This window comes from Pyricularia grisea (genome assembly GCF_004355905.1).
Source record: "Pyricularia grisea strain NI907 chromosome Unknown Pyricularia_grisea_NI907_Scaffold_1, whole genome shotgun sequence".
NCBI classification, from domain to species: Eukaryota; Fungi; Ascomycota; class Sordariomycetes; order Magnaporthales; family Pyriculariaceae; genus Pyricularia; species Pyricularia grisea.
The window spans coordinates 1,921,211-1,948,150 of NW_022156716.1; the positions used below are offsets into that span (position 1 = coordinate 1,921,211).

A 26,940-nucleotide genomic window follows, 5' to 3' on the forward strand; every position below is an offset into this window, starting at 1 on the left:
ACTGGACAATATGGGGGGAGGCAAACAATTGTAAAAAAGACAAGTTGGTCGTTTGACGCTTGTGCCAACTGAACATCTGCGATCATTTTCGGCCGTCTCTCTTCTGACTTACGTCGACAAGTCGACAGACCTGGTGCAGATCAAGAGCGGATAAAAGACCCTGATTGGACCGGCAATTTGTTCGTGTTCGTTTCAGAACGAATCCATTTGGCAACTAACAACAAGAAAATGGGGCTGGGCATCTACGAAAAAAAAAAAAAAAAAAAAAAAAAAAAAAAAAAAAAAAAAAAAGAAAAGAAAAAAAAAAGAGATCCATGTTCAGTCGAATGCTCGTGTTCCATTCCCATCTACTATACCAAGAGACCATAGAGTTCAGGGACGATCCATGTGCGGAACCGCCAGCAGACGCCAGGGTGACGAGTCAACCGACGTATTGTTTGGTCGTCGTACTATTCGGCTCGAACTACTATGTACTCCAGTGGGGTCAATGATTCGAAAACAAAAAAGCAAACCGACAGCAGGGGAAGGGAAGGGAAGGGAAGGGGAAGAAAAAAGGGCAGCGTCCGATGACAGAATCGGAAAGAATCTTCAAGGCTCATAGGCTTCAACACATTATGCGGCAAAAAAAAAAAAAAAAAGTTGGGACGGGTAGGGAGAGGGGGGTGTGGAGGAAAGAAAAAGAAAAAAAGGAATTCCAGTTTTGTGCTTTGCTTTGCTTACACTCGGTTGTCTGTTGCGTCAAGGACACTTCGCTCACACACACAGACTTTTCTGGACGGTTTACTTTGGGCAAAGTTTTGGCACTGCAGGCGAAACGATCCGAGCACATGCTAACAGGGCCCAGGTCACTGATGTGAATTTAAGATTCTTATATATCCCCGAGGGCTTTTCGGTTACCTTCTCCAGTCGTCACCATACGTAAACCCTTGTGCCAGGAGGTGCCAGGATTTCGTCATATAACCAACCGTTCGACCAAAGTGCATTTATCCCAGAAAGAAAGAAAAAGCAAGCTTGAAAAACAAGGCACTTATAATAATACAGTTCTCGTCCGCGGCACCCCGCAACCCACGGCTTTTCGAAGCCTAGACAAGCCAACAAGGCTTATCGAACTACGCCATTCGAAACTAGGAGCCGAGTCCAGTTCTGTAAAGAACTTGGTGACAAAGAAAGAAAATCACGACAAAATGAACATCTCGGAAATGAGTTTGGTGGCCACCCCAGGGAGGGCGAGCACGTTCCTCATCCGGTCCATGGCCTTTATGTTTACTTATTTTGGGGCAGTATGCTTGGGATACTTTGTGGCGGCAGCGGCATTCGGCGGAGTTCTGTGGATATCACACCCGGTGTCCATCGTGATAGAGTGTCTCGCAGCAATCGAGACGCTGTGGTATTTATTGTGGTTCCTCCCGTATAGGGAGCGCCTACAAAGTCGAACAAACGGGGCAATGCTGCAGCCGCCACCGCTCACGCGGGAAGAAAGGGCCGCCTTCTTCTCGAAGTGCCTTTCCCTGGTGCCCGACATGGAGACTTTTATCCGCAAGTGGTGCCGGAACGCTCACCTGGATGATGTACGGCGAGACAACGTCAAGGACTGGCTGCTCTGGGGACTCTTTGACCGCGAAGGCCCGCCCGGTGACGACGACGAGGAGCTGGAGCACTACATCATGCAGGCCGAGGCCAAGCTGGGCTGGGAGATCAAGAAGGGCAGGGGAGAATGCGAGGCCATCAAGATCAGCTTTGACGAAGTGATTATGGACCACCGCAGTTTGTTTTACTACACCATGATAGGGGCGGTGGATCTCATCACCACCGTCGGCCTGTACATGCTCGGCTTTAGCTTCTACCGGACCAAGATGTCCAATTTTTTCAGGATCTTCCCGTTCAGACCTCTGGGACTGCTGGCCTGGAACGAATCAGCCGCTCGCGACCACATGAGCTACTTTTGCCGCCCGCACAAATCCAAGACCCAGCGACCCATCCTCTTTATCCACGGCGTCGGCGCCGGCCTTTTCCCTTACCTTAATTACTTCCGCACGATCCCGCGCGACGTGGGCGTGGTCGCCATCGAGCTCCTCCCCATCTCCTCCCGCATCAGCCCGCCGCTCCCGAGCGCGTCCGAGATGACCATGTCCATCGCCGCGATCCTGGAGCAGCAGGGGCCGGCGTTCAACGACGTGGTGCTGGTGGCCAACAGCTACGGGACGTTCCTGACGACGCCGCTGCTGCTCTCGCCGCACGTCGCGCCCAAGATCAGCTCGCTCGTCCTCGTCGACCCCGTCGCCTTCCTGCTGCACCTCCCCGACGTCGCCTATAACTTCACCCGCCGCGTACCCAAGCGCTTCATGGCCAACCACTGGGAGATGCATATGGTGGCTCGTGACCCCAACCTCGCCCACACCCTCGGCCGCCGTCTGTCGTGGCGCGACCACATCCTCTGGCGCGAGCTGCTGCTGCACTCGTCTCCCGTGCAGGGGGGCGGTGGCGGCGGCGGCGGCGGTTCGGGAGAGGCGCCAGTGTCGGGGGCCGAGGCGGGCACGCGTCCCGCGGCGACGAGCGGGCGGCGCACGACCGTCATCATCGGCGAGAAGGACTGCATCGTCAACGCGGCCGCGGTGGCGAGCTACGTCGAGTACGACACGGCCGAGGCCACCCCGATGGACCTTGCGACGTTTGCCGCGTCGGAGAAGTGGTGGAACGGGTCCCGTCCCATCGAGCTCGTCTGGCTGCCCGGTGAGGACCACGGCAGCGCCTTCCTCAAGCCGTCCAAGATCCCCACAGTCGTCAGGGTGGTCAGCAGGTACTGCAACAAGGACTTTGGGTTCGTGGAGCGGGAGCTCAAGGACAGCAGTCGGCTCGGCACGAGCCATACCGAGGTGCACGACGACGACTACGACATTGAGGAGCAGCGAGGGGACAAGCCGGGCTCGTCGGGTGAGACCATGTGTTGACTAGAGGTTGCGTGCTGGAGCTACGCGGTTGTGGTTGTTGCTTGGGTGTCGAGCTGGGCGTTTGGTATGTGGTGAAAATGCATGATGGGGTTTGGTTTTTGGTTTTTTTTTTCTTTTTCGGTATCGTACTTTTTTTCTTCTTCGAGTTTTAATTGGAATCTCTTCCTGTCTTTTTTTTTTTAATCCATTAGACTTGGCCGGCCCGAGTCGGTTGTCCGCTTAGCGGGGCGTTTGGGAGCTATTTGACAGCCGTGGCGATAAAAAGGGCCAGTGGCTGTTTGATTAATAAATAAAATATCAATGGCATAATATATGATGCATGTTCTCGTGTCTATATGTGGTTGAGGAGACTTGACGAACTAGCACAATGTTCTTTGTCCGGTCATATTTATTCGCTGCTATCAGAAAATCGAATCCCAAATAATACAGGATTGGAGTCCTATCTACGAATTTTACTAACCTGTACCTTACAATCAGCTCAATACTAAGAGGAACATTAGTAAAATGAAGAAGAAAAAGGAAGACCATATCAGCCTAGTATCACAACACATAACGCAGGTAAGAAGCGTGATTGCCTTTCCTCCATTCTTTTCTCCGTTTTGGCAACTTTCAGACGCATCGTCGCGATCTCTGATCTTCCATCATACTCCAACATGCCTTTTTTTCAGTAAGGAGGCATAGTTTCATGTCCTACATGTCCTGTTTTCTCTTGTTATCTTGTTCCGGAATCCACCGTCTTTAGAGGGTTTGCATGTCAGGCCCTGTGGTTCCACCGTGATATTATCTCACTCCTCTCGCTTTGGATGTCTCCATCACAGAAAGTTCCCTTTTGGGCCCTTATTTCCTCCAATTCTATCTCGACCACTTGCCCCATGAATAGGCTGCCCTTCGCTTCTTCCTCTTGGTGGTCTTATCGGATGCATAATAGCAAAAGTCGAGACAGCCGACGATATCGCTATCCTCTGGCAGTACGTACTTCCCTGTCGGCGAGTGAAGACCGCATCTGCAGAGGACGCAGCCGAACTCGGTCGCCCATCCCCGCTTGCCAAAAGCCTCGACTGTCAGGGCGTGGCTCTCATCACCCGCCTGTTTGTAAACGAGACAACTGACTTCCTTCAGCTTTGGTAGCAGCGCCAGTGTGGCCGAGAGCTCATCGAGGTGGCCAGCGTCGTCATAGAAAGCCGAGAACATGTCGCATACCGTCATCTCCAGCCACTCGAGGTTGGGAGCCAAGCTCGAGAGTATCCTGATGTGCTGCTTCTCCTGGTGGCCCAGCGGATGCACGAACGTTCTATAGGTATTGCGTGATTCGACCATTCGAGCCAGCGAGCGACCCATGTCTGGGGGTGCCACCCTGACCAAGGCTGGAGGTAGCTGCAGGGGCAGCAAAGGAACAGGAATAGATAGAGAGCTGATGTGCTGGGCGTTGCTTTGGCCGATGCCTCGGAGGAAGCCGTAGAGAACAGGTACCACACCGATTGAGAGGTAAGAGGCCTCGGTTTTCGGCCGGAATAGGGGATAAGCATACTCTTCAAAGTCTTGTCGGTGAGGATAGTACTCGTCGACGCAAAATGTATTGTCCCGATACAGAACTCTGGCAGACTCTGAGTGAACCATTTTGTTCACCCGCAGGATTCCAGGACACCAGTCTCGTGAGATCTGACAGCCAACAACTGGGAGTATGGGGGTAGTGGCCATCTGCCCAGAGATTGATCTGTTCAGACGAAGTAGGTCGGGCTCATATATATTAAATATTTGGTCTGGGGACATGTCTCCATGTCTAGGGGTGAGAATCTCCCAGTTGGGCTCCAGAAGTATGCTTGGAGGACTGACGAGTACTTCGCGATAGATCTTTACCCGAATCTCGGCCGGGAGGGCCAGAAACGGGAAGGGCATTTTGGCTGCTGAACAAGGCAGCTGTCAGTTTTTGGCTTCAAGTGAAGATGAAAATAGCACGAGACAGTAGAGCTGTACCTTGTAGTCTCAGTTGCATATGAGGCAAACTGAGCCTTATCTGAGCAGGTTGGTGCAGACCCTAGGAACAGTAGTAGGTCTGCGAGCGAATCAATCAGTCCAAGATGAAGTGGTTGGAAGAGTAAGCTGTGCTCTGTTTATGCTTGATCAAGCTGTCCTTGACCGAAGTTCGAGATGTTTGCCGTCGTAGTCTTATAGATATAACCCATATCTGATATTGACTGGTCGTCGAAGTGAGTGAGATTAGGATAAAGAACAGAGTAGGATTGAAAAATAAGTACCTTACCTTGAGTACGTAGGTAAGGCAGGTAGCAAACAAACTTGAAAGGTGGGTCAGATTCACCATTTGCAAGATTGCTCTTGGGGTGAGCAAACGTCACAAGCCATGCGGACTCACACGCATCTCTGCTTCACCCACTTCCTGAGAATACAAAACGAACACAAAAAGAGAGTAATCTTGAGATAACAGCAGCATCCTTGAGAGAAACATATCAGACCAAAGAAGTCGCTCGAGCAGGAAACAGCAGCAACATGAAGCTCAACACCACCCTCTCCCTTGTGTCCGGAATCCTGTCAAATCTGACCATGGCACTGCCTCCTGTCAATGTAACAAGACCTGGTAACATAACAGCAGGCAACGACGTACTTGCTCCTCCACAATCGTACTGCAAAGCCACCAGCTTCTTCACCCGACGAGAGCCTTATGCCTCCATGCGCCAAGACGACTGTTTGAATCTGGCAGCTAGTAAACTGGGTGACCCTCAGGGCGCCTGGATTTTGTCGCCCAAGAAAAGCAACAATGATCACCATACCATCGGCTTATACAACAGCTGTAACTTCCATGTCCAGCGGGCCGATGACCGGCTTGGCTATGTCAAGTATGTTTTGCGCACTCACTCTGGTGATATCCACATGTGCTTCTTTCTTTTGTATATATATATATATATATATATATATATATATACTGACAGAGCCTCTTCAATTATAGGATTGGCGCGGAGGACGTATTCCAGGCCATCATCGCCGGTTCGCAGAGGTATGTCAACGACAAGATGATGGCCGACCCCATCAGTGGCATGACCAGCTGCCATGGAGGTCCAGTCCGTTGGCTCTTGACCTCAAAGGTAAATCCAAGGGGGTGATTTGAAGTTGATGAGGAACAAAGCATATAAATCCGAGCAGGAGCAGGAGCGAAGGTACGTATCTGCTGTGTTGGCAATATGCGCTAGTAGCGAGTTGATCAATGATCAGGTCGATGGATGGGTGGCTTCTTTATGAGACAGCCGGATCTATACGAATGATATAAAAGAAAAAAACCAGGCAAGGTTTTACGGAACGTAATCTATAAATACAATTGGATTTAGAGCGATTCTTTTTCTCTCGATTATGCCACAGTCTCCTCTGCGCTCTCAATGTGCGGCCAGCCTAAGCGTTTATAACTGTCTCGGGAGCTGTTGACTCACATCATTTTCAGTTTTGAAAGTTTGATTGAAGAGATTAAGTCATATAATATACCTCAAATGTTTGTGAAGTAATCACCATCTGCAACCCCCTTCAAGAGCTCGCCTTGATCTGCTCACAGACTCGCACCACCGTCTCCTTTGTCTTGAGTACAATCTCCTCAATCTCCTCGGCGGTGCAGTTGTAAGCCGGCGCAAGTATGACATGGTCACCCAGCACTCCATCTTTTGTGCCAGTCCCTGGGTAGAGGCTAACGCCAAACTCTTTGACACCTACGCGGTTGACTTTGTTGGCCAAGTCGACAGAGCGAGGGAATGGCTCCTTGGAAGCTTTGTCCGCCACAAACTCAATCTGGAAACAAATAGAGGCAAGGTAGACAGATGTCAGCAATGTTTCCAAATGACAAAAACTCTTTTCCAAACCGACCACCAGCAAATAGCAAAAGGGGGCTGACTCACGCCCCAGAAAAGACCTTTCCCCCTGATGTTTCCAACATTCGGATGATGGCCAAGATGCTGCTGAAGGAGCGCCTCTAGCTGCACTCCCCTCTCTCTGACATTGTCAATCAGGTTTTCCTCCCTGACGATGCGCTGCACCTCAAGAGCGGCTGCGCATGACAAGGCATGACCCTGATATGTATGACCGTGCATGAACTCCCTGTTTGAAAGGAAACATTCTCCCGGATTTTTTGTTTGCTCGTGTCAGTAAACTCGTGAAGCAAAAATATCATTTTTCTTTCAGCTCCAAGTGAAAGAAACAAGGGATAGGTTGATGATTCGTACCCTGTTCCGCTTTCTAGTGTGTCTGCCACCCGGTGGTTGATCAAAAAGGCTGCGACCGGTGCGTAGCCGGCTCCGAGACCTTTTCCGATGGTTTGGATGTCTGGGACGACGCCCTCTTGCTGCCAGGCGTGCAGCGTTCCGCTTCGTCCCATTCCAGACATGACCTCTGTTCGGTCAAAACGAATCCGCAGCCCAGCAGTGTCAGTCAACCAAATAAAAAAAAACCATATACCATAAAACTTCCAGCGTACGATTCAATCATCAAAAAAGGGTATTATACATACCGTCCAAAATAAGCAAGGCGCCATACTTATCGCACACTTTCCTCATGGCCTGAAAGTATCCAGGCACGGCGGGCACGCAACCAAGAGTCTAGAAAGGGTTGTTTCAAGAATGAGCATGTGCTACCCTTGAACCGACTAGGGGCCAATGTTTTCAGGAGAAAACAAAAAAAAAAAAAAAAAAAAAAAAAAAAAAAAAAAAAAAAACACAGAAGAGGGTAACAAAATTTGTCAAAACTCACCGCCCCGACAACCGGCTCTGCCACAAAGCCACAAACCGTCTCCGGTCCGACCTCTTGAAACTTCTTGTCCAGCTCGTCGGCGAGCTGCTCCACGTACTCGGCGACCGACTGGCCTTCCTTCATGCCGCGGTAGGCGTCGCACCTCGAGACCCTGTGGACGTTGGGCAGCAGCAGGTCGAGGAACTTGCTGCGCCGGCCCACGTGGCCGCTCATGGAGAGGGCCCCCAACGTCGTGCCGTGGTAGGAACCCTCGCGAGCGATGAAGTTGATGCGTTTGGGTTGGGGTGGCTGCAGCTCTAAAAAGTACTGCCGCGCCATCTTCATGGTTCCTTCCATTGCTTCGGAGCCTATAGGACGGGGTTTCGAAAGAAAGAAGATTTCTGGTAAGTTTTTATTTTTTTTCCCTCAAAGAATATATACTGTATATATGTGACAGAAAGAAAAAAAAAAAAAGAAAGAAAAGTGCTCTACCAGAGTTCACAATGTACGCCTTGGACATGGCACCTCCTGTACCGTCCATCAGCTCCTGCGCCAGCTGCTCGCCGACCTCGTGGCCAAAGAAGGAGTTGCAATAGGCAAACTTGTCCATCTGTCGTATCATGGCCTCCTTGACGCGCTCGTTGCCGTATCCGATGCACGAAACGGCGGCGCCGCACGTCGAGTCCAGTACCGACGTTCCATCGGAGAAGATCAGGCTCTTGTCCTTTGCCGCAACGACCTGCGCTGGGAGTTCCTTGAGGGATCGGTGCAGGAACGCGCTCTTCTTTGTGGTCGCCATGTTTGTCTTTTTTTTCTCTTCTTTTTTTTCTTGCAAAGTGAGTAAGTAGTATTTGTTGTTTTATTGCGAATACATGTTTTGATAGAATGGACAGGAAATCTCCAAATAATTATTTCTGAACTACCCGATGACTAACTATTTATACTGGACCTAGATCAGTACCCCCTTTTCGAATTGTTGTTTTGGTCACATCGTGCATCGCTTTGGTCGTGTATAGCCCAATCAGACATCAACACTCCGACAACGGCGATATACAGTAGCGATGTCGGCCAATCAGCCGATGCTAGATGGAGTACGATACGCCCTTTCTATGTACAAGATAGTGTTACAGGACCATATCTTATGCTTATTTATAAATTACTTTGATAACAAATCTGGCGAAAGGCTGACCTGACACATGAGTTTGTATTATCCCTTTACTGTATATTCACCTGCCTAGGCAGCCAAGGTAAATATAGCAATTTTGTGCAGTGAATATAACACAAACAGTTACTAGCTAATGATTTCTGCATGACGTAAATATGGCACAGCTGTGTCGTTCCATCTTTGTCCCGTTACTGTGCCGTTCTAATTCATGAAAAGAAAAGCAACTTGAGGTAAGCTTACGTGCACCGCATCCTGCGTATGAGGGGGTGTTCGCTTGAAAAAACAAAAATCCAGAAACATCATACATCTCCGTGCCAGCGTGGTTTCAAAGATCGTCCAAAGTTTTCCTGCATCGATGCACTGTCTCCATTCGAAATGGGAGTATCTCTTGAAGAGCATATATTCAACTGGGATGTTAACCCCCAGCTTCAGTCAACATTCTTCAATGCCCTACCTGCAGAACTAAGGCTCCAGATATACCGAAATGCCCTTGCGTCCTTCTCCCTGACCGCCACTCCGTCAGATGGCGCACTCACCAGGAAACCGCACAACTTTTGCCTTCGCTTTGATCATGAAGGCGACCCAGACGATGACCTCCGTGGCAAGCCCGGCGATGAACACGGAGCTGAGATGCCCGACATAGTCCCCGAGCTTGCAAACGCAGCCCCCGGCTGCACGCAACCAAACGAGCGCCCCGACTTCTACGAGGAGAAATGCATGTCGTTGAACATGCTGCTCTGCTGCAGGAGACTGCTGATGGAAGCACGGCCCATCATGTTCGAGGCCGAACGGAACTACCAGTTCAGCAGCGACCCGCGCTCGACCCTTTTAAAATGCTCAGGGGGTCCCGGCCACCAAGGCTTCTTGGATCGGAATCCGGAGCTGCAGTGGGAGAAGAAGTTCCGCCGCGTGCGCTTCTTCGCGCCGATATCCAAATACCACGCCGTCTTTTCGCACCACGCCAACCTCCTGACCCACGTCCAGCACCTCCGCATCACCGTGCGCCGGACCGACTGGCGACTCGGCGTCGTCTCCGGCCAGCCCGAGACAACGGGCATCCCGCCAGCGTCGTGTTTCGGGTGGCTTCAGGGCCCGCTTCAGATAAACCCACTCGGGCCGCCTGCGGGACCTCTGACTGATCGATTCCGGGAAACGCGGCACGAAAATCTCAACATAGGGCACATGGGGGCCATGATGAAGGCCACGGCGGAGTTCGGACGGACCCCACAGGACTCCGCGCTAGCCCACAGCGCCGCTGGCCGTCCGAGCTGGATGCCGCCGCAGGTCCGCTACACGGCTGGGATGTGGGGGCGCGAGTTCCTTAACATGCCGTGCATCAAGACCTTCACCATGGACTTTGACACCACGCAGGACAAGCGCGACCAGCTCGCGGCCATCGTGGAGTGGGCGGTCCGCACCTGGCGCTTCCCGCTGAACCCGGCCCACGGCGGCGGCCACCACTACCTGGCGGCGGAGGAGGCTTCGGTGACGAAGAGGTCGTGGCGCGGCACGGCTGGGGATTGGGACTGGCTCGGCCCCTGCGCGACGTGCCGTCCTCGGGTGGAGGGCACGGCTGGTGAGGAAACGGCGAGGGAGGTCTCGGAGCTGTGCTTGATTCCTGTACATGCAAACATCGTGTCAAAGTTTCGTAGGGGGTTGGGACCGAGGATGTATTCGTGGTCGGTGACTTGGACACCGAGAAAGTATGAGGGTTCGGAGAAGTTTCCTTATGAGGATTTAGAATGCTTGGAAGTGCTACCAGGAGACTTAAAATAAGATTTCTATAGGCAGGGCCTCTTTAGTAATGCATACACGCTGGATCATAGTTTGGGAAGGGAGGGCCAAAGAACGTGTATGTGATTCGTTTCTGGAGGTTTTCTTTTCTCTTTGCCAGAGCTGCCGATCTCGTCAGGTTCGTCCGTGATCGGAAGTGCAAGTACTACTGGGTAATCTAAATTGGAGCATTCCTGATACGCACGCACCATCGCATGTTGTTGGAGTCTAGTTCTAGTGGATCTGTGTTCCACAAGTTTACAAGGGACTATAGTGATAAAGGGCGCGGTGCGGGGTAGCAAATCAACATTACCGCATACGGTTGGGGAAGGGGATTTGGCGGGGAAAGTCACACAACTTCTCAGGGACCAACCTAAGCAGGCTAAAGGTATTTAGGGTGAAATGTACCTATATTGAAAATATTCACCCTCGGCCTCTAAGCCTAGAGTACTCGGGAAGCTGTTCTCTGTGGGTCCCATTAAACAAATACTCGGCAGGGAGTGAGCCGGCCTCACTGGTCCTGCAAATAGTCCCGAAACTGCCGTCACTACCCGATCTTCCTGCATTAGGTTTTTCGGCCAAAAGAGTTGGATATTTGGCTTAGAATAGAAGCTGGTCTTTTGGTTCCGCTCCAAACTTGTCCAACTCTCATGATACAATAAAAGCCCAGATTTACAACAAACTATCATAATCTGGCTGTATAAATATTCAATTACCTCAAACGCACATCAAAACCAACCAAACGACAGAATGGCTACTTGTGACCCTCAACAGCTCAAGACTTGGCAGGAGAAATGTTCCTGGGCCCAAAGTCGTCGCGACGATGGCCTGGCCAAGGTCTCACCCAAGCTTGAGGGACTGCCTCAAGAGTGGCCTCTCGACGCACGGGTTGTAGCCAAGTCTGTCTTGACGCCACGTGAGATAGAAATCACTGAGAATTATGGAGTTATGAATCTCCTGAAAGCACTGCGCGAGAGGAAATACACAGTGGAGGAAGTGACCCGAGCATTCCTGAGAAGAGCTGCCCTTGCACAGGCTGCGGTGAGTAGCCGCTGTAACCCCCTCCTCGATGTTGTACAAGCCAGACGAACCTTCATCGAACTGACACCTATCAACCACCAACTAGACAAACTGCCTAACCGAGCTACTATGGGACGAGGCGATTTCCCGTGCAAAGGAACTCGACTCCCTGCCCGAACCAAAGGGTGCCTTTTTCGGCCTCCCAATCTCCATCAAGGAGCACCAAGGCATGATGAAAATGGGCGACAAGGAAGTCGTCTCTCATGCCTCGTACGTACATTGGATTGGGAAGAAGCATGGCCCCATCATGTACCAACAGATACTGTGGGAAGAAGGCTGCGTTTTCTACTGCCGTACCACGCAGCCGCAGACCATCATGCACCTCGAGACCAACAGCAACATCTACGGTCGTACTCTTCATCCTCACAACCGCAACTTGACCCCTGGTGGAAGCAGCGGTGGAGAGTCGGCACTGCTTGGCTTCAGGGGTAGCATTTTTGTGCGTCACGTCAAACCTTCCAGACGATGTGATGAGACTATAATCACTAACGGCGGAATCTGCATTATAGGGCATGGGAGGTGATATCGGCGGTAGTGTGCGCTGTCCTTCTGCACATGTTGGTATTTACGGCTTCAAGTATGTTCTCCAGCGGGAAAGCCAAACACAGAAGCAGCAGACGGAGGTAAACTAACACGAACGGTCGCAGGCCTACCAACAAACGTATCCCAGCAGGCGGTCAGAGAACTCATATGATTGGCAAGGAGGCCATCATGTCTACTCCAGGCCCAATGACGGTCGATCGTGACGCCATGGAGCTCTTTATGCAAGTGATACTCGCTAGAGAACCATGGCGGCTTGATCCATCTATCGATGCGCGGCCCTGGGTCCCTTTCAAGTTTTCAAAGCCTCTCAAAATTGCCGTGCAGTGGTGGGACGGTGTAGTCAGGCCGCACCCACCCATGACGCGTGCACTGAAAGAAGTCAGTGAGGCTTGCCGCAAAGCAGGTATGGAAGTGGTAGACTGGGACCCCAAGTCTGATTACTTGAAGATTCCCGATCATAGCAAGGGTTGGGAAATTATTTCCTCCCTCTACTTTCCAGACGGTGGTCAGGAGGTGCTTGGACACCTGGAAGCCAGTGGCGAGCCTCTGCTACCACTTACGAAGTTTATCATTCAAGAGCAGCCCAGCGTAAAGAACCTGACGCATGCTGAGCTTTGGGAGGTAAGCCAACCCCGATGTTTCAGGATAATACCAGGGAGCCTGTTTGCTCCGACTGAGTATGGTTGATTGCAGCGTTTGCTAACTCGGACCTTTTAACAGCGCTGTACGGAAAGGGATAGCTACCGTGCGGAATACGCCCGAGCGTGGACAGCAACCGCGTCACTACCTGGTTCGGACGGGCGCGAGGTCGACGTAATACTCTGCCCTCCTTCATTCGGAGCCGCGGCGCCTCACGATCAGTCACGCTACTGGGGATACACTGCAAACTGGAACCTGCTCGACTACCCAGGTGTGGTCTTTCCTGTAACGACGGTCGACCCTCAAAAAGACCCCGTGGATTCGACTTATGAGCCAAAGAATGCCCAAGACAAATTCGTGCATGAGATGTACGACCCTGCCGAATACACAAACGCTCCGGTGAGCTTGCAAATTGTCGGCCGCAGACAGCACGACGAAAAGGTTTTGGCTGCACTTGTCGAGATTGAAAGGGCTATGGGCAGGACGTAGATGGACAAGGTTCCAAAGGGAGTGTCTTGATGCAAGTCTACCTGTGATCAAACAATACAGTACTCCAACTACTATGCATTCAGGAACTCGATGGTCACTTTTCCGCTTTGATATCACAGAGAATGGTTCTGTCCCAAGCCAAACTATGCTCAATGTGATGTGATCCCCACTGCAACTAATACTCCAACAGGGAAACGAGGGGGTTCTGCATCAACAGGGTAGGGGATGATGCCCCGTTGATCAGTATTCTCCTCTGGGAAACTCCCCGCCCGAACTCCCCCACTTTACATCATCTTGTTTCCTGATATACTCCATTCCAAGACCTGTTTATCTGACATCCACCCTGCATGCGTGGTGGATTAACCCTTTGGTACCAAATATACCCAGCACAGCGATAGGGAAAAAATGTGCCTATGGTTAGTCGGGGACTTTGGGTCACCGTATCGATGATGCCACTGCGATTGTTAAATGCACAGTCTTAAAACGAGAAAACTAACCCCCTCGCACGTCTGCCTTGGCGTTCACCCAAACCCTCCTGAATCTCTGGCTATCTCGGGCATGGTCGGAATTTACCGATAGGGAGTTCAAGATGTCGGGATTGGTGATCCGGACCCCTACAAAAAATGCCTGCATATGCCTGAATGCCAGGCTCTAGGGAGGTTATCAACAGGGCCCCCGGAGCTTGAGTCCGAAACTGCCGAAAATCCGGGGGTTGCTATGATAGCTCCTTCTGGTCGACGAGCCTGGAAATTTAGTTAAAAGATGACACAGATGGAAATGACCACCAGGGTCTGTGCTTGCATTTTCTTCTTCGTGAAAGCGTTCTTGTTTTTTTCACGATCCCCGGAATTGAAAATCAGCAAGAAAATATCGGAATCACTTCCACCATGGCTGAGATGACGCCTACTAAGCACTCCTCTGGCGACGATCTGCCAGAGGTCGGTGCTTCACCGGGAGAGGTTGTACCGGGAGTATACATCGATCCCGAGCGAGAGAGGAGTATCGTGCGCAAGTTTGACCGCTACATGCTTCCTCAGTTTGTCATAATCATGATCCTCAGCCACCTTGACAGGACCAATATCGGTAGGTGCACATACAGCGAGCGCTCTCAGCTACATCCCCCTTTGGTCCGGTCTTCCCCCCAACCCACCACGCTCAGTCGCATGGCAACTAACAATCGTAACAGGAAATGCCCGGGTATTCGGGTTCGAGGAGAACCTCAAGCTGCAAGGCAACGAATTCGGCAACCTCTCATCCCTCTTCTACACCACTTACGTCGTGTTCGAGCTACCGTGGGTCCTGGCCGTGAAGCGCTGGGGTGCGAATCTAGTCATCGCCGTGGCCATAGTCAGCTGGTCCGCGGTGACGATCGGAACCGGGTTCATCCACAACTACCACGAGGGCATCGTATGCCGCCTGATGCTGGGGATAGCCGAGGCGGGCATCTTCCCGGCGTTGTCCTTTGTCATATCGACCGTCTACCCGCGTCACAGCCAGGGCAAGCGCATCGCCGCCCTCTACGGTGCCATAGCCCTCTCGGGGGCTTTTGGCGGCATCATCGCGTACGGCATCCAGTCCATGGGCGCCCGGTTGGGGTTGGAGGCTTGGAGGTGGCTGTTCATCATCGAGGGCGCCATCTCGGTCGCCTTTGGCATGCTCTGCTGGGTTTCGTTGCCGCGCTCGGCGCAGAACGCATGGTTTCTGGATGAGGATGATCGCAAGCTCATGCGGGACCGGGCGGAGCGTGATGTAGCGTACACGGGGTCCAATGAGGAGTTTTCGTGGGATTATGTCTGGATGGCTGTGCTGGATCCCATGGTCTGGATCGCGGGGCTCAGCTTGTTCTGCGCTGGTATACCAATGTTTGGCGTAAGCAAATTCCCATTCTTCCAGATCTCAGAATACGCTTTGGTCCCCCCACTTCATAACATTTCGGGACCAACAGGAGCAGTGCTAACCTACCCTCGTAACCAGTTCGGCATCTTCCTTCCCACCCTCATCCGCGGGATGGGCTTTCAGTCGGGCTCGGTAAACTACCTGACTATCCCTGTGTACATCATGGCGTGCATCATTCTGGCCTGCTTCACGTGGCTGTCCGACCGGCTGCGGCGGCGCGCCGTCGTTGCCGTCTCGGTCCCTTTTGTTGTCGTGGTCGGCTACGCCATCGCCATCGGCACGCCCAGCGTCGGCGCGGGATTCTTTGCCATGTTTTTGTGCTCGGGCGTCTACACGTACAACACGCTGCTCGTCGCCTGGGTTTCGAACAACATCAAGCCAGACCACAAGCGCAGCGCCGCACTGCCCATATTCGTCTCCATCGCAAATATCTCGGGTGTCCCCGCGAGCTTGGTCTATCCGTCTTCGACTGGTCCGCGGTAAGTGATTCCGGCTGTTGATAGTTTTGTGTATTGCTAGTGACTGCGATATGCCGGGATTTGTTCTTGCTAACACTTTTTCATGGGTTTTAAAACAAACAGATACATAATGGGCAATGCTGTCAGCCTGGCCATGGAGTTAACCGCTGCTTTTGGCATCGTCCTCATTTACACAATGCTGAGGAGACGTAACAATATCAAGGCCAAGCAAAGAGCGGAGGGTGTGACTGACAACGGCGAGAAGGGCGATAAGTCTTTGGATTTCGACTATATCCTATGATGTAGCGATGTATTGTGCCAAAATAATATGGCTGCCGAAACTCCAGTGACAAACCACACTTGGTCGATACAGACATTTATCGTTATTGACCTGCACCGTCAGCCTTCTTCTCCCTGAAAAATTTGTTGAGCGCGCCCATCAACCCCGGAAGGCCCGTCTTTTCATTACTGCCAGCTGGCGCCATAGCACCACTGATCCATCCAGGGAGTTTGGCCCGTATGCGCTCGGTGCCGAAGCGTCTATCCAGTAGCACGATGGCCGCATAGTCTCCACGATGTCGGATTGCGCGGCCGATGCTCTGGTTGACGGCACGCATGCATGCGTTTTCGTAAAAGTCGCGCGCCGCCTGCTTGCCCGCTGCGACTGCCTGCTCCCGAGTCAGGGTAGATGATGGCTTGGTGACGGTCGCTCTGGGAATGTTGTCTCCGGCCGATATATCACCCGCCAGAGTCGCGTTCTGCTTGTCCATAAGCCTGGCTACCGTCGAGCTTTCAATGTACTCCATCCGTGCCTTCCACTCGGGTGAGGCTACATTGGGGTATGGAAGGCCGACAATGACGACGCATCGACCCAGTCGGTCGGAAAAGTTGATTCCCTCAGACATCTTGCCGCCGACGACACTGAGAAGCAAAGCTCCGTTTTGGCTGGGAGATCTCTGTTTGCCTTCTACATCCTTTTCATCGAGTATTGCATTGCTATAGTCCTCTAGAACCTGGTCGCTTGAGCCACCTTTTGTCTCCCGGAAGACAGCTTTCCTGGACTGCAACCTGTCCCAAATAGACGAAGTGGCTGCCGTTCCCGCCGTGGCAGGCTTCTGCTGCAGAGCAGCAACGACCTCATCGAGATAGCCATAGCTAGGGAAGAAGACAACGACACCATCAGGAACAGCGGAGCAGATATTGAGAATCGCAGTACCAAGCTGCTGAATCATGGTCTTGTCCCGCCGTTTCTGGAAGCTAAACTCGAAAAGATCCGCGTTACCGGTTGTAGTAACAGGTCGCATGCTCGCCAGGGTCCAGACGCAGAGATTTGACGAAGGGATTACGTGACCGCAGCTGAGCTCTGTAATTTTGTCTTGAGGATGCGTAGGGAAAAGGTGTGTCTCGTAGTCTTGGAAAGGCGACATGGTACCGCCGGCTAGGATTACTGCTCGAGCACTCGAAGCAATGGAAGAGAAGGCGTGTGTCGGTGAGAGGAGCATGTAGGATAGTTTGATATCGTGCTGCTTTGAACTGCCGTCTGCCGCTACCTTTTCGAAAAAGATGCGACCTTCGGTGCTCAGGTTGGTTAGAGCCAGAAGGAAACTGCTGAGGTTGTGAAGGACAGGAGAAGTGCGAATCGTCTTCTTTTGGCCGGTGGATGCCTCTTTGAGTTCATCTACATGTGCTGCGTAGCTTTCGATCTTGTAGGCAAGTTTCGATTCTTGGATGTAGCTGATCAACGCAAACATGTCAATCTGGTCCATTCCCTTGGTTTTGAGTAGCACCCTTGGGTCAATGATGCCATGCTCAACCTGCGCGTGAAGAGGAAAGGTTAGTCGCCGTGGTTGGGTTAACCCAATCAGTTGCTTGTTCAATACAGTCAGTCAGCTTACCGACTGCTCCAACGCCCGCTCCAGCCATTCAGAAAGTCCCTGAATCACGCGAGCAACCTGGCCAACCATAATCCTGTTTTCAGCCTTGAGCTTCTTGCCAAAGCGCTTTGCGTAGATCGAAAGCATCTCGCGACCTCTCCGCAGATCTTCCAGTCGTATCTCGGCCGAATGCACACCTGCAATTGCATCCATGATATTGTGCGCCTCGTCCACCACAACTATGCTGCCCTGGAGGTCGATTCCGAGCGCATCTCTCGCACTCTTTTGCAATAGGAGAGGATATGGCAGAGTTATAATTTCAGCGCCTGGGATTGCTGTCCGCGTTGCATAATAAGGACAGACCTGTAACGATTTGCCCAGCTTATGTGCATCTTCTATGTCTGGAATGGTTGCTAGGGCTGCGTCCCTGAACTGGTGAGTTTCGCTCAGGTTTTCTTGGTTGGGAACATAGGGGCATCTTTTGCCTTCTGATTTTGCTTTGCTCTTCTGTAGCTCAGTGCAGCGGTCATTGATGGCGGATACGCTGCCTAGGCGTGCGACTGCTGGATTTATGCATAGTTTCTGGCGTGACGATAACGGTACATGCTTGACGCATTCGCGAGTTTCGGTCCCGGTTTTTGACGACAAAGATTCTTCTGCTCCGGGAAATGAGGAGGGAAAACTGGGACGTCGCAGCTCAGAGATGAATTGAGTAAGTTGAGAATGCGTCCTCGAAGTGTAGAAGATCTTGACGTCTTCTTCAATATCATCATCCGACCTGGTGTCCTGTTTTGAAAACCCTAGCCCAACCTTCTCAAGGAGCTCTCTGGTCTCTTTGCTGAGTCCACCCGATGCATCGTCCAAACCGGACGCTCCTCCATTTCCGCCTTCCCAGTCGAGTAGAAACTCATCCTCTTCTTCATCGGGTGCTTGACCTCTAGAACGGACATGTCGGTCCTCCTCAAGCAGGCGGCGCCGTTTGGCCGCACGTTTCTCGTCACGTTGCTCTTTTTCTCGGATCTGTTTGAGACGCTCCTCTCTTTCTTGCCAGCGCTTCGCCAGCTCGTCCCTTTTTCTATTCAGAGCCTGCTCCACGACCCAATCTGGCTCGTTTGTGACGTTCCTGGTTGTGTTCTCCAATGAAACTTCGAAACGTTTCTGTTTGTAGTGCCGGAGCCATGTGAGACATGCGCAAATAAGCGATAGAGATTTTCCCTATCGAAATGACAAAATTAAATCAGAGACTTTTGACCTGACTGTAGCCATCTTCGTACGATATGACGATGAACAGCTGTGGGTGGGTCTGATGTTGCTGGAGATAGAAGAGAAGAATAAGACAATGAAGAAGAAGAAGAAGAAGAAAAAAAATAAGAAAAAAGATAGTGACAACAGTTGAGTTTTTGCATGCGAATTTCACCCACGATCTGTCACTGGACACCTCAACCAACCATACAAGAGGCAGGTGCACCTACCGTTCCTGTTGGGCTTTCCAATATGCCCACTTGACCGTCACCACGCTGGAGAACACCATAGACGGTTTTCATGAAGTCAAGCTGCACATCGTATGGAGTAAATGGGTGATTGAAATCAACCACTTCAACATCTTTATCCATGGTCATGTTGTGTGATAGTATCAATATCGAATGGCATTGGATTTGGTGAGCGTTGCAAGACGGTGCAAAAGACTGCGCCGAAATTGGCAGGCAGCTTGGGCGGGTTCCTGGCAAAAGTAAAACAATCCACGCTTGACGCGTCGTGACTAGATGACGGGGATGTAATTATGATTCCCAGCTCTCTGCTGGCTATAATGAATTAGAAAATAAGTAGCTAAAACCACCCTGACCCACCACGCACTCCACTTGGGACAGGCGACAAAAGACCAGGCCGTAAACTTCACACTATTCACCTCCGCCTGTCAATCTCCTTCAATTCTTCCTCTACAAGCTTCCAGTCGTGAGGCAGCAGTGTACCCTGAACCCAGGCACCGTTTGCTCCTCGTGCAAATATGAACAGCTGCATCTTGGCAAGCATAAAAGATGAGTTCTTGGGAATGACCAAAATGCCGACCGGAGTGCAACCTTTGGGAAGCTTCTTGCGCGTCTCCTTGGACACTTCGGTCTTTGTCTCTTGGCTGGGAGCTGGAGTGACCTCTTCGGTCTTCTCGTTCATTTCACCAGAGCTACCCGCAGCCGCCACGGTCGCGCCCTCCTGACCAGCACTACCGGTTGTTTTGTCTGCGATTTGAGATGCTGCATCGGCCACCGCCTCGACAACCTTGCCCTTGTCGACCGGCGGCTTCTCCTCCTCTTTCTTGATGATGGCCGGCGCGAACACGTTCATCTCGAAAAGTGGTCCCACTTTCAGACTGCTGAAGAGGACCTGGAAGGAGTCAATGCCTCCGAGGATGGGGAAACCAATCAGGCGCGACTTGTATGCTTTCAACTGCACTTTGGCGAGGGCGCGGAGCTGCGGCTCTGTGAGGCCAGCGTGAAGGCTCGACCTGACCGATGCCGCCGTCAAACCAAGGGATGAGAAATTCATCTCTGCGGCGGGGCCCTTGTGCTCCTTGGGAATCACGGCCTGGGCTGGAAGCAAAGCTTGGATAGACATGGCGAGGTTGGAGACGAAGACGCCGGGCTTTGGTAGTCGTGCAGTTAAAGATGGGAGGCGGTCACGGATGTTGAGAATGATGGAGATATTGACGGTGCGGCGAGATTTGGCGGGTAGCGTTCTTGATGATGCTCTTGTGAAGAAGGCAATCAAAGCGTCGCTCTCGCTAATGAAGGCCCGGCCCGATGCTCGATCCGGGACGATACCGCCGGGGAAAAGTGCATTGCTGGAATATTCCTTGCCCTTCTTGCTGGATGCAGCTGAGCTAGGGGTGGAGGTCAACCCCTCGCTGAAGCCCAGTTCACCCCCCTCGTTCGCCGCCTCCAGCCCTGCCAAGGCTTCCATTCGGATCTTATCCATGACACGCTTCGGCACCCAGATATTGCGTACCTCCTTCTTTGGGGCGAAGAACACGCGCAAGACCAGCATCACCAACCACATGATTCGCATGAGTGCGAATGATACTACCTTATCTGCGTTGAAATACCTCTCATCTTTAATCACGATTCTGTCAGGGGCATCCGAGACGAGGTCGTCGAGGAGGTCGTACTTCAACGACAGGCAGGGCGGTACCTCCTTTGGAAGGCCTGCGAGCGTGTATGCCCATGCCATCAACAGCTCTGCCAGCCCGCCACCATCCATAGTTGCGTGCGGCCATGTCAAACATGTCAATGTAGCGTCCTCAAAGGACACAATATGAAGCCACAGCTGGGGGAGATCTGAACACAGATAGTCGTTCAGAGTCTGGGGCACTCCTTCCGGCTGTGCAAATTCGTGGAATAAAGTGGGCGATGGCGCCAAGCAGATCTCTTCCGGCTCATATGTTGGCAGCTGACGGCCTAGCTCATGATCTTGAACACGGCAGGTATGGACTGCGTGTGAGAAACCCAGGGCCGGTCGTTGTTCGGTGAACTCCTTGGGTACATGGATCTCCAAGTGACCTTTGGACTTTGGTTGACTGTCAGCACCTTTCAAGCCATTACTTGCAAGGAGCTTTTGGCCCCACAATGAATTCTGTGTGCAACTGAAGAATTGTGCTGCAAGACTCTTTCACTTACATTCCTGCGAAACCTGCCGCCGAGCTTCCTCCAGTCTCCCGTCTTTATGACGCTGACGAGCGACTCTCGCAGCTTCACCGGGTCCAGGACTTGGTCGAACCTAAGCATAGTCCAGCCCATCATGTTACTGATGGCCCCCGCCCTGTCCATCACGTTGAGCTGAAAGACATCGTCGTCAGGGTTGTGGGGCGCCCGCCCGAAACCCATCTCTCGGAGTAAACCTTTCATGTTGAAAGTGGTGAAGCTCGAATGTAGCGAGTCGATACAGAGATGGTTTGTTGTATCATGGGCGGGCCAAGCTGCTCAGGACTGGAAGAGTAAGGTATCATTGGTTCCGAGGCATACAATGACGGATATTATATTCCCTACATCTGTATGCACACCCCAATGGATACGAAATAATCCCGCACCAATACCATCGGTGCGCGGACGGGCTTGGGCGTCAGGGTAAGCAAGATCAGATCGAAATTCGTCCGCCAGTGGAATTCCGGGTCTGGGCGGCCTGCTGCCGGGTGCCATTTGACAGCTTCAACGGATGGATCTCAACCTGATCAAGATCCTGTCCTTATCTCGAATATTGACAATTCTAATCAGCTGAGAATTTACGGCCATGCTAATATCGGCTGGTCGTTCAGCTTAGATCTCTAACATCCATCCAGCCTCATTCCATCCAGGGGCACATGGAGCCCGACAGTCTGGCCAAGCTTTGTCCGAACTGTCTTTGACCAACATTAGTCCCAGCTCGACATCTGCGCTTTGTTTTATCGCTACCTCAAACATCAGTCTGCAAAACAAGATGAGGGTCCGGGCGGCGGGATCTGGTGAGAAAAATAATGTAAAGCTCGGGCCGCAGATCATATTATCTAGGCAAAGCGGAAGCTGTTGCGCAAAAAAAGAGAAACAAAGACGCGGCCCGTCTATCTGATGACCGTTGTCCATGCAGCGCATGGCAAGCAAAATATCAATCCTGCCAATCTAACGCTACTGCTGCGGTGCAGTTGCGAGGAAGGCAATGAATACGTCTCAACTTCGGACCTTTGTAAACCCCATCAATGGAGAACAGGGCATTGTTTTAAGGCAATTGGTCAAGGCGGAAATTCCAGGAAATGCATAATCAAGTAAAACATTGCAGCTTGCATTTGCAGGAGCCTACCAAGGCATGCACGGGACTCTCCACGCCCACATGGTATCTCAGACTAGCAAGACAGGACCAAACACGACAGCATCGGTACAGAATATCTCCGCTCCTGCCGCCACCATCACCGCTGACGACGCATCGGTTTGGGATTGAGGTCGCCGCCGCAGTCACAGTGGGACATGTAGGAGAACTAACCCGCCGGTCCCGTAGTCTCGCGGCCGTAACAGTGTGCGCAAATGATTGTCGAGTTCGAAAGTGTTGTCCGTGGATGCTAGCTAGGGTTGATTAGTGAATATTGTACCGCAACATGAAGCGTCCTGCCGCAGAGGGTCTTTCGCGCCGCCCAAATCCAGAAAGTGCTCCTGAATATCTTGTCTGTCACCGCGGTCGCCACGACCAGGAGTTGGCGGGCAGTCATGGCGCAGGCCTCAATGCTCATCGACTCGAACGGCAGGTCACCTGGAGGGTCGTGATGGGGTCCGGCCGTCTGTGTGTGCCGTCGGCTGTGGGCGTGCTGAACGCCAACGAACCTGAGCTGGGGTCCGGGGAAAGGAGGAAGAATGACAGCGGCGACGGCGTGACGTCTGGAATGTTCGCCCGAATTGCCTCCTGTCTTGGTGTAATTAAATCGGTGGCGTCCGTGTAGAGCTTACATTATTTAGTTGAATTAAGGGAAGATCCCGCGCGTAAAAAGAACTACGGCCGAGGCTAGTAATTAATCACCGTATTTTTATTACCATTTGTTAGTACTTGCTGCGTGTATTACTCAACCAGTACCTGAGAAGATAATCCTTAACAAAACGCCTTATTTAATTGAATGAAACAAGGCGATATTATGCAAACATTCTTGCTGTGATCTATATTTTAGGTTGTGAAGTTGTAAAGACAGCAGTAGCCTGTTTTTCTTTTCTTTTTTTTTTTTTTTTTTTTTTTTTTTTTGTATATTGTAACAATAATTTGATCTAGGAATAATAACGTGGACTGTTTATTTTGAATAATCAAATATGGCGCAAGCGAGCCTCGGAGGATAGCAGAAACTTCCTATTATAGACAAAATATCTCTTGGAAAGCTCACGGGAAGATTTTTATTATTTTTTTTGATCCCCCCTAGAGTTACCCGGTTACTTCAAACAACATTCTTATGCAAGCGCATGTCCGCTCCTGGGTTACTTGCAAGGCAAACTTTGACCACGAATTGGAACACCGATATTTCGACTCGATACACGTTACCTGGACCTCCTAAATTGGCGCAAAGGATGTGCTAAGCGATTATATAATGCATCAAAGTAAGCTTTTATGATTTATTCTACAAAGGCAATGAAATACAGTTATAAAATGAAGAAATCCAATATTGGCAACTGAGCGCAAGACATGTTCTGAAACGAGTAGCTGTGTGCTCTGCAGGTTATAAATCCACAATGATGCTCGATCTTCAACAACAACAACAAGGCCTGGTGGCGAAATGGTATCGCGTCAGATTTCGGTTCACCGATTTCACTTCTCTGAAGATTGCGGGTTCGAGTCCCGTCTGGGTCGAATTTTTTGTGCTTCTCTTGGACTAGAGACGTTGATCCTTTTTGGTGTGTCGTCCCACTGGCCCGTTTTTCTTTTGTGTACAAAATATAGCGGGGACGTAGATGGTGCTGTTAGTTTTTAACCAGGAGGCCTAGGTGTGCACGGTGCGGGTCTTTTTCTTGCTTTATATATGATTGATTTCCGCCCTAAGTAAGTATACAGTTTTCTAGGGGTTTGTTTGAATATTTGTTTCGTGGGATTGTTAGGACTTTTGGAGTTTGGTATCTTTTTCGAACCGTTTTAATTTTCAAGGATTGTAGTCTTTATTAAATTCACATCCTTTCTTTGGCCCGTTATTGAAAATTCCCAAGCGTTGTGATGCAAATTAATTTATGTCTGCTCAGTAGAATTTCATGTTGTATGCCTTGCTTTATTGCAACCATGTAGAAACCACTCAAATTAATTATTATGTCGGTATTGTCTACCTGTCTTTGACGCTTCTGTTCATATAACATCAGTAAAGAAAGAGTGTACCTTGTTCCTGGCCACTTTTATATACGTACAGCTTGACAAAAATTGCTCGGATGTTTGAATCGTTATTAATTGCACAGCCATTGGCCATCCAAGGCCGTCTGTTTTACTATCCTTTGTGTCTAAATGAAGAATGTTTACAGCCGTGTTATTTTGAAGCCCGAGTATTTTCGTATTTCTAAGCTCATGGCAACCTATGAGTTACATATGCCGTCGTACCTGCTCCTCTAACTACAGCACACGTTCGTAAGAATTAAATGTATTATATTGTGTCTGGGGCTTTTTATGATATTGAATGCCATGAAAACGCTCGCATCAAATGGTATCTTGCCCATAAGCCTCCCAGGATGTGGATTCATCAATCATACGGCCGTTATAAAACCCCATCTACCCAGATGTCGCATGCCGCCTCTAATGATACAGTATTTATACACCCAAAATTGTACCCCAGGAAAATAACCTTCCACTTTATTATTGCCTGCCCAATGTCATAATATGGTTTATGCCTCAACCATGTCTACCTCATCATCATCGTCGGCTACGGATTCTCCACCCGTGGTCCACTTGGTAAGGAACTCGTGCTCGAGCGCATCGGCGGCACTGATTCGTCTCCGTGGGTCAAGCTCGAGGCATTGATACAGAAACTTGACTGCAAGCTCTTCATCAGGTGTCAGAGGGTTGTTCTCCGGGCGGACGGTACTCCAGATTATGATACGCTCAAAGCTGAAACCGGCTGAGCCGATGGTCGGGATCGACGTCTCGAAATTACAGCCGTGTAATTGGGCGGCTATCTTCATCTTGCGAGTGCCAAAGATGGTTGCTATCTCAATCATGGCCTCGACATCGTCGGCGCTGTTGAAGAAAGGGAATCGTCGGCTGAGAATAGTCAATAGAACCACGCCCACGGACCAGATGTCGATCTTGGTCGTCTGCTGTGTGCACTTGAACAACACCTCCGGGGCTCTGAAGCCTCGCGTGCCTGCACGGTTTGCCCGGCGCGAGGGCCGCCTGTCCTCCTTGGGGTAGCCGATTGCGAGGTTGTCGATCGAAGAGTTGGCATATGCTCTCTTAAGCTTGGCGCGGCGAGTCTCAGTGTTCTCCTGACATATGCAGGGCTTGTAGCCCTCGCTTCCTTGACGCTCCGCGAGGCCAAAATCAACGAGCACGCCACGCGCCGTATATGGGTCGTACAGGAAATTGGTTGGCTTAATGTCTCGGTGCAGGATCTTCTCCTTGTGGACCCATTTCAGTGCCGTAAACAAAGACCGCAAATATATGGACATATCCGGGACGGTCATATTTCTAAAATAGTCACGAAAATCGGAGTGACGGAAGTAGGGAAGAATGGCGACCACCTGGTCGGTGTGGCGGAAGGCTGTGACCATGGGACAGACTCCAGGGCAGCCACGGAGGGAGTGAAGAAGATCTAGCTCGTTCAAGATGCGACTTGGCGAAGAAGTAACATAGATCTTTTTTATGGCCACATATTTGGGTTTTCGCCTGGGTTGATTTCGATGTTTGGAACTCTTGACTGGTGTGGGAGGCCACCTGTCAATATCTCTATCCAGATCCCAGGTATTGTCGTACATTTCGTACTGCAGGTCTTCAGCCTTGTATACGGTTGAAAAGGTGCCTTATTCCGATGTCAGTTAGTGTTCCTAAGTCTTGACAGTGCATCTGCATCCAGCTGGGATAGGCCACGCAAACACACCTTCACCAATCCTCTTGATAAGTCGATATTTATCCATGAAACCAGGAAAAGTATTTTGCAGCTTCAGCATGTCGTGTTGAACCGACTCGTCAACTGCATCATCGTCCGAGGCGTCGCCTTCTGCATCTTCTTCTTCCTCCTCTTCGACTGGCTGAACCTCTGCTTCCTCGTCGCTTATCTGATCATCGGGCTGCTGTTGATGCTGCTGACCTCCGTGATCTATGTGCATATTTGCGTCCTTGTTGGCCAGACTCTGAAAGTATTGTCCCCTATGTTCCGCTTCCTCTTCGTCGGTTGATATTGTTGAATAATGGCGAGGCGACTTGCCAGTTTGCTCAACCCAGTCATTAGTCGCCATAATGTGCTCGAAGCTTTCTCGACAGGCAGAAAGGTTGAATGGACTAGAAACACTTCCTGTGTTTCGTAAGTGAACCAAAGCTAGCAGGCGCGCTGATCAAAATATATCGTGGGTCACAGAAGAGGTCGTCGTGGTCGAATAAAGAGGATGGGTGGAAACCGGCCTGGCGGGGGTAGATAATTAATCAGTCCTTGTTATTGAACACCCTGAAAGTCAGAGATCAAATTGAATTGTGGCCTTGTTTTGTTTTGGAGCAGAATGGAAGGATGGAAGGCAAAAAATGAAGAAAGTTATTGGGTTTGTTGTCGCAATTGGAGAGCTTGCGAATTTGGCGCGTACCGTATTGGATCCCTTGACATCAGGCTTCATCTCATAGGTTAGGTACCTTGCGTAGCATATTGTGGCTGGAGGTACACAATTTAGCAGGTGCGATTA

The 26,940-nt window shown here is 51.0% G+C and overlaps 10 protein-coding genes across 10 annotated transcripts; 6 read left to right on the top strand and 4 right to left on the bottom strand.

Moving 5' to 3' along the window:
- Positions 1-1,184: 1,184 nt before the first annotated feature.
- Positions 1,185-2,948, top strand: PgNI_00532 (uncharacterized protein; the record flags this gene model as incomplete). Its single annotated transcript, XM_031120611.1, has 1 exon — positions 1,185-2,948. The coding sequence occupies one exon, from the start codon at positions 1,185-1,187 to the stop codon at positions 2,946-2,948; it is 1,764 nt and encodes a 587-aa protein (XP_030987865.1).
- An 852-nt stretch (positions 2,949-3,800) lies between these two features.
- On the bottom strand, positions 3,801-4,844 carry PgNI_00533 (uncharacterized protein; the record flags this gene model as incomplete). The annotated part of the gene is made up of 1 exon (XM_031120612.1): positions 3,801-4,844. The coding sequence occupies one exon, from the start codon at positions 4,842-4,844 to the stop codon at positions 3,801-3,803; it is 1,044 nt and encodes a 347-aa protein (XP_030987521.1).
- A 609-nt stretch (positions 4,845-5,453) lies between these two features.
- On the top strand, positions 5,454-6,064 carry PgNI_00534 (uncharacterized protein; the record flags this gene model as incomplete). Its single annotated transcript, XM_031120613.1, has 2 exons — positions 5,454-5,800; positions 5,911-6,064. 2 exons carry the CDS (start codon positions 5,454-5,456, stop codon positions 6,062-6,064), a joined length of 501 nt encoding a protein of 166 aa, XP_030987869.1.
- A 111-nt stretch (positions 6,065-6,175) lies between these two features.
- Positions 6,176-8,823, bottom strand: PgNI_00535 (uncharacterized protein). The gene is made up of 6 exons (XM_031120614.1): positions 8,160-8,823; positions 7,689-8,035; positions 7,450-7,537; positions 7,166-7,331; positions 6,842-7,040; positions 6,176-6,734 (listed from the first exon to the last, which is right to left on the bottom strand). Exons 1-6 carry the CDS (start codon positions 8,464-8,466, stop codon positions 6,477-6,479), a joined length of 1,365 nt encoding a protein of 454 aa, XP_030987868.1. The 5' UTR covers positions 8,467-8,823; the 3' UTR covers positions 6,176-6,476.
- A 384-nt stretch (positions 8,824-9,207) lies between these two features.
- On the top strand, positions 9,208-10,608 carry PgNI_00536 (uncharacterized protein; the record flags this gene model as incomplete). The annotated part of the gene is made up of 1 exon (XM_031120615.1): positions 9,208-10,608. One exon carries the CDS (start codon positions 9,208-9,210, stop codon positions 10,606-10,608), a length of 1,401 nt encoding a protein of 466 aa, XP_030987867.1.
- Positions 10,609-11,157: 549 nt separating this feature from the next.
- On the top strand, positions 11,158-13,482 carry PgNI_00538 (uncharacterized protein). Its single transcript, XM_031120616.1, has 5 exons — positions 11,158-11,646; positions 11,732-12,124; positions 12,195-12,262; positions 12,333-12,849; positions 12,949-13,482. The coding sequence occupies exons 1-5, from the start codon at positions 11,356-11,358 to the stop codon at positions 13,354-13,356; spliced, it is 1,677 nt and encodes a 558-aa protein (XP_030986495.1). The 5' UTR covers positions 11,158-11,355; the 3' UTR covers positions 13,357-13,482.
- A 761-nt stretch (positions 13,483-14,243) lies between these two features.
- PgNI_00539 (uncharacterized protein) lies at positions 14,244-16,030 on the top strand (the record flags this gene model as incomplete). The annotated part of the gene is made up of 4 exons (XM_031120617.1): positions 14,244-14,439; positions 14,543-15,225; positions 15,331-15,731; positions 15,834-16,030. The coding sequence occupies 4 exons, from the start codon at positions 14,244-14,246 to the stop codon at positions 16,009-16,011; spliced, it is 1,458 nt and encodes a 485-aa protein (XP_030986484.1). The 3' UTR covers positions 16,012-16,030.
- Positions 16,026-21,480, bottom strand: PgNI_00540 (uncharacterized protein; the record flags this gene model as incomplete). Its single annotated transcript, XM_031120618.1, has 5 exons — positions 16,026-17,524; positions 17,606-18,799; positions 19,057-19,291; positions 19,491-21,142; positions 21,253-21,480. 5 exons carry the CDS (start codon positions 21,478-21,480, stop codon positions 16,094-16,096), a joined length of 4,740 nt encoding a protein of 1,579 aa, XP_030987784.1. The 3' UTR covers positions 16,026-16,093.
- Positions 21,481-22,417: 937 nt separating this feature from the next.
- PgNI_00541 (uncharacterized protein) lies at positions 22,418-23,036 on the top strand (the record flags this gene model as incomplete). Its single annotated transcript, XM_031120619.1, has 1 exon — positions 22,418-23,036. The coding sequence occupies exon 1, from the start codon at positions 22,698-22,700 to the stop codon at positions 23,034-23,036; it is 339 nt and encodes a 112-aa protein (XP_030987785.1). The 5' UTR covers positions 22,418-22,697.
- A 1,900-nt stretch (positions 23,037-24,936) lies between these two features.
- On the bottom strand, positions 24,937-26,759 carry PgNI_00542 (uncharacterized protein; the record flags this gene model as incomplete). The annotated part of the gene is made up of 2 exons (XM_031120620.1): positions 26,148-26,759; positions 24,937-26,069 (listed from the first exon to the last, which is right to left on the bottom strand). The coding sequence occupies exons 1-2, from the start codon at positions 26,503-26,505 to the stop codon at positions 24,937-24,939; spliced, it is 1,491 nt and encodes a 496-aa protein (XP_030987826.1). The 5' UTR covers positions 26,506-26,759.
- Positions 26,760-26,940: the final 181 nt, after the last annotated feature.

Bases quoted from the DNA above. Each gene is read 5' to 3' on its own strand.
- PgNI_00535 (XM_031120614.1), bottom strand. From the start codon at position 8,466: ATGGCGACCACAAAGAAGAGCGCGTTCCTGCACCGATCCCTCAAGGAA. The intron at 8,036-8,159 runs GTAGAGCACTTT...CCCGTCCTATAG, and splicing joins GGCGTACATTGTGAACTCTG to GCTCCGAAGCAATGGAAGGA. The intron at 7,332-7,449 runs GTATGTATAATA...TTGACCGAACAG, and splicing joins CGCCTTGCTTATTTTGGACG to AGGTCATGTCTGGAATGGGA.
- PgNI_00538 (XM_031120616.1), top strand. From the start codon at position 11,356: ATGGCTACTTGTGACCCTCAACAGCTCAAGACTTGGCAGGAGAAATGT. The intron at 11,647-11,731 runs GTGAGTAGCCGC...ACCACCAACTAG, and splicing joins CTGCCCTTGCACAGGCTGCG to ACAAACTGCCTAACCGAGCT. The intron at 12,125-12,194 runs GTGCGTCACGTC...TCTGCATTATAG, and splicing joins GCTTCAGGGGTAGCATTTTT to GGCATGGGAGGTGATATCGG.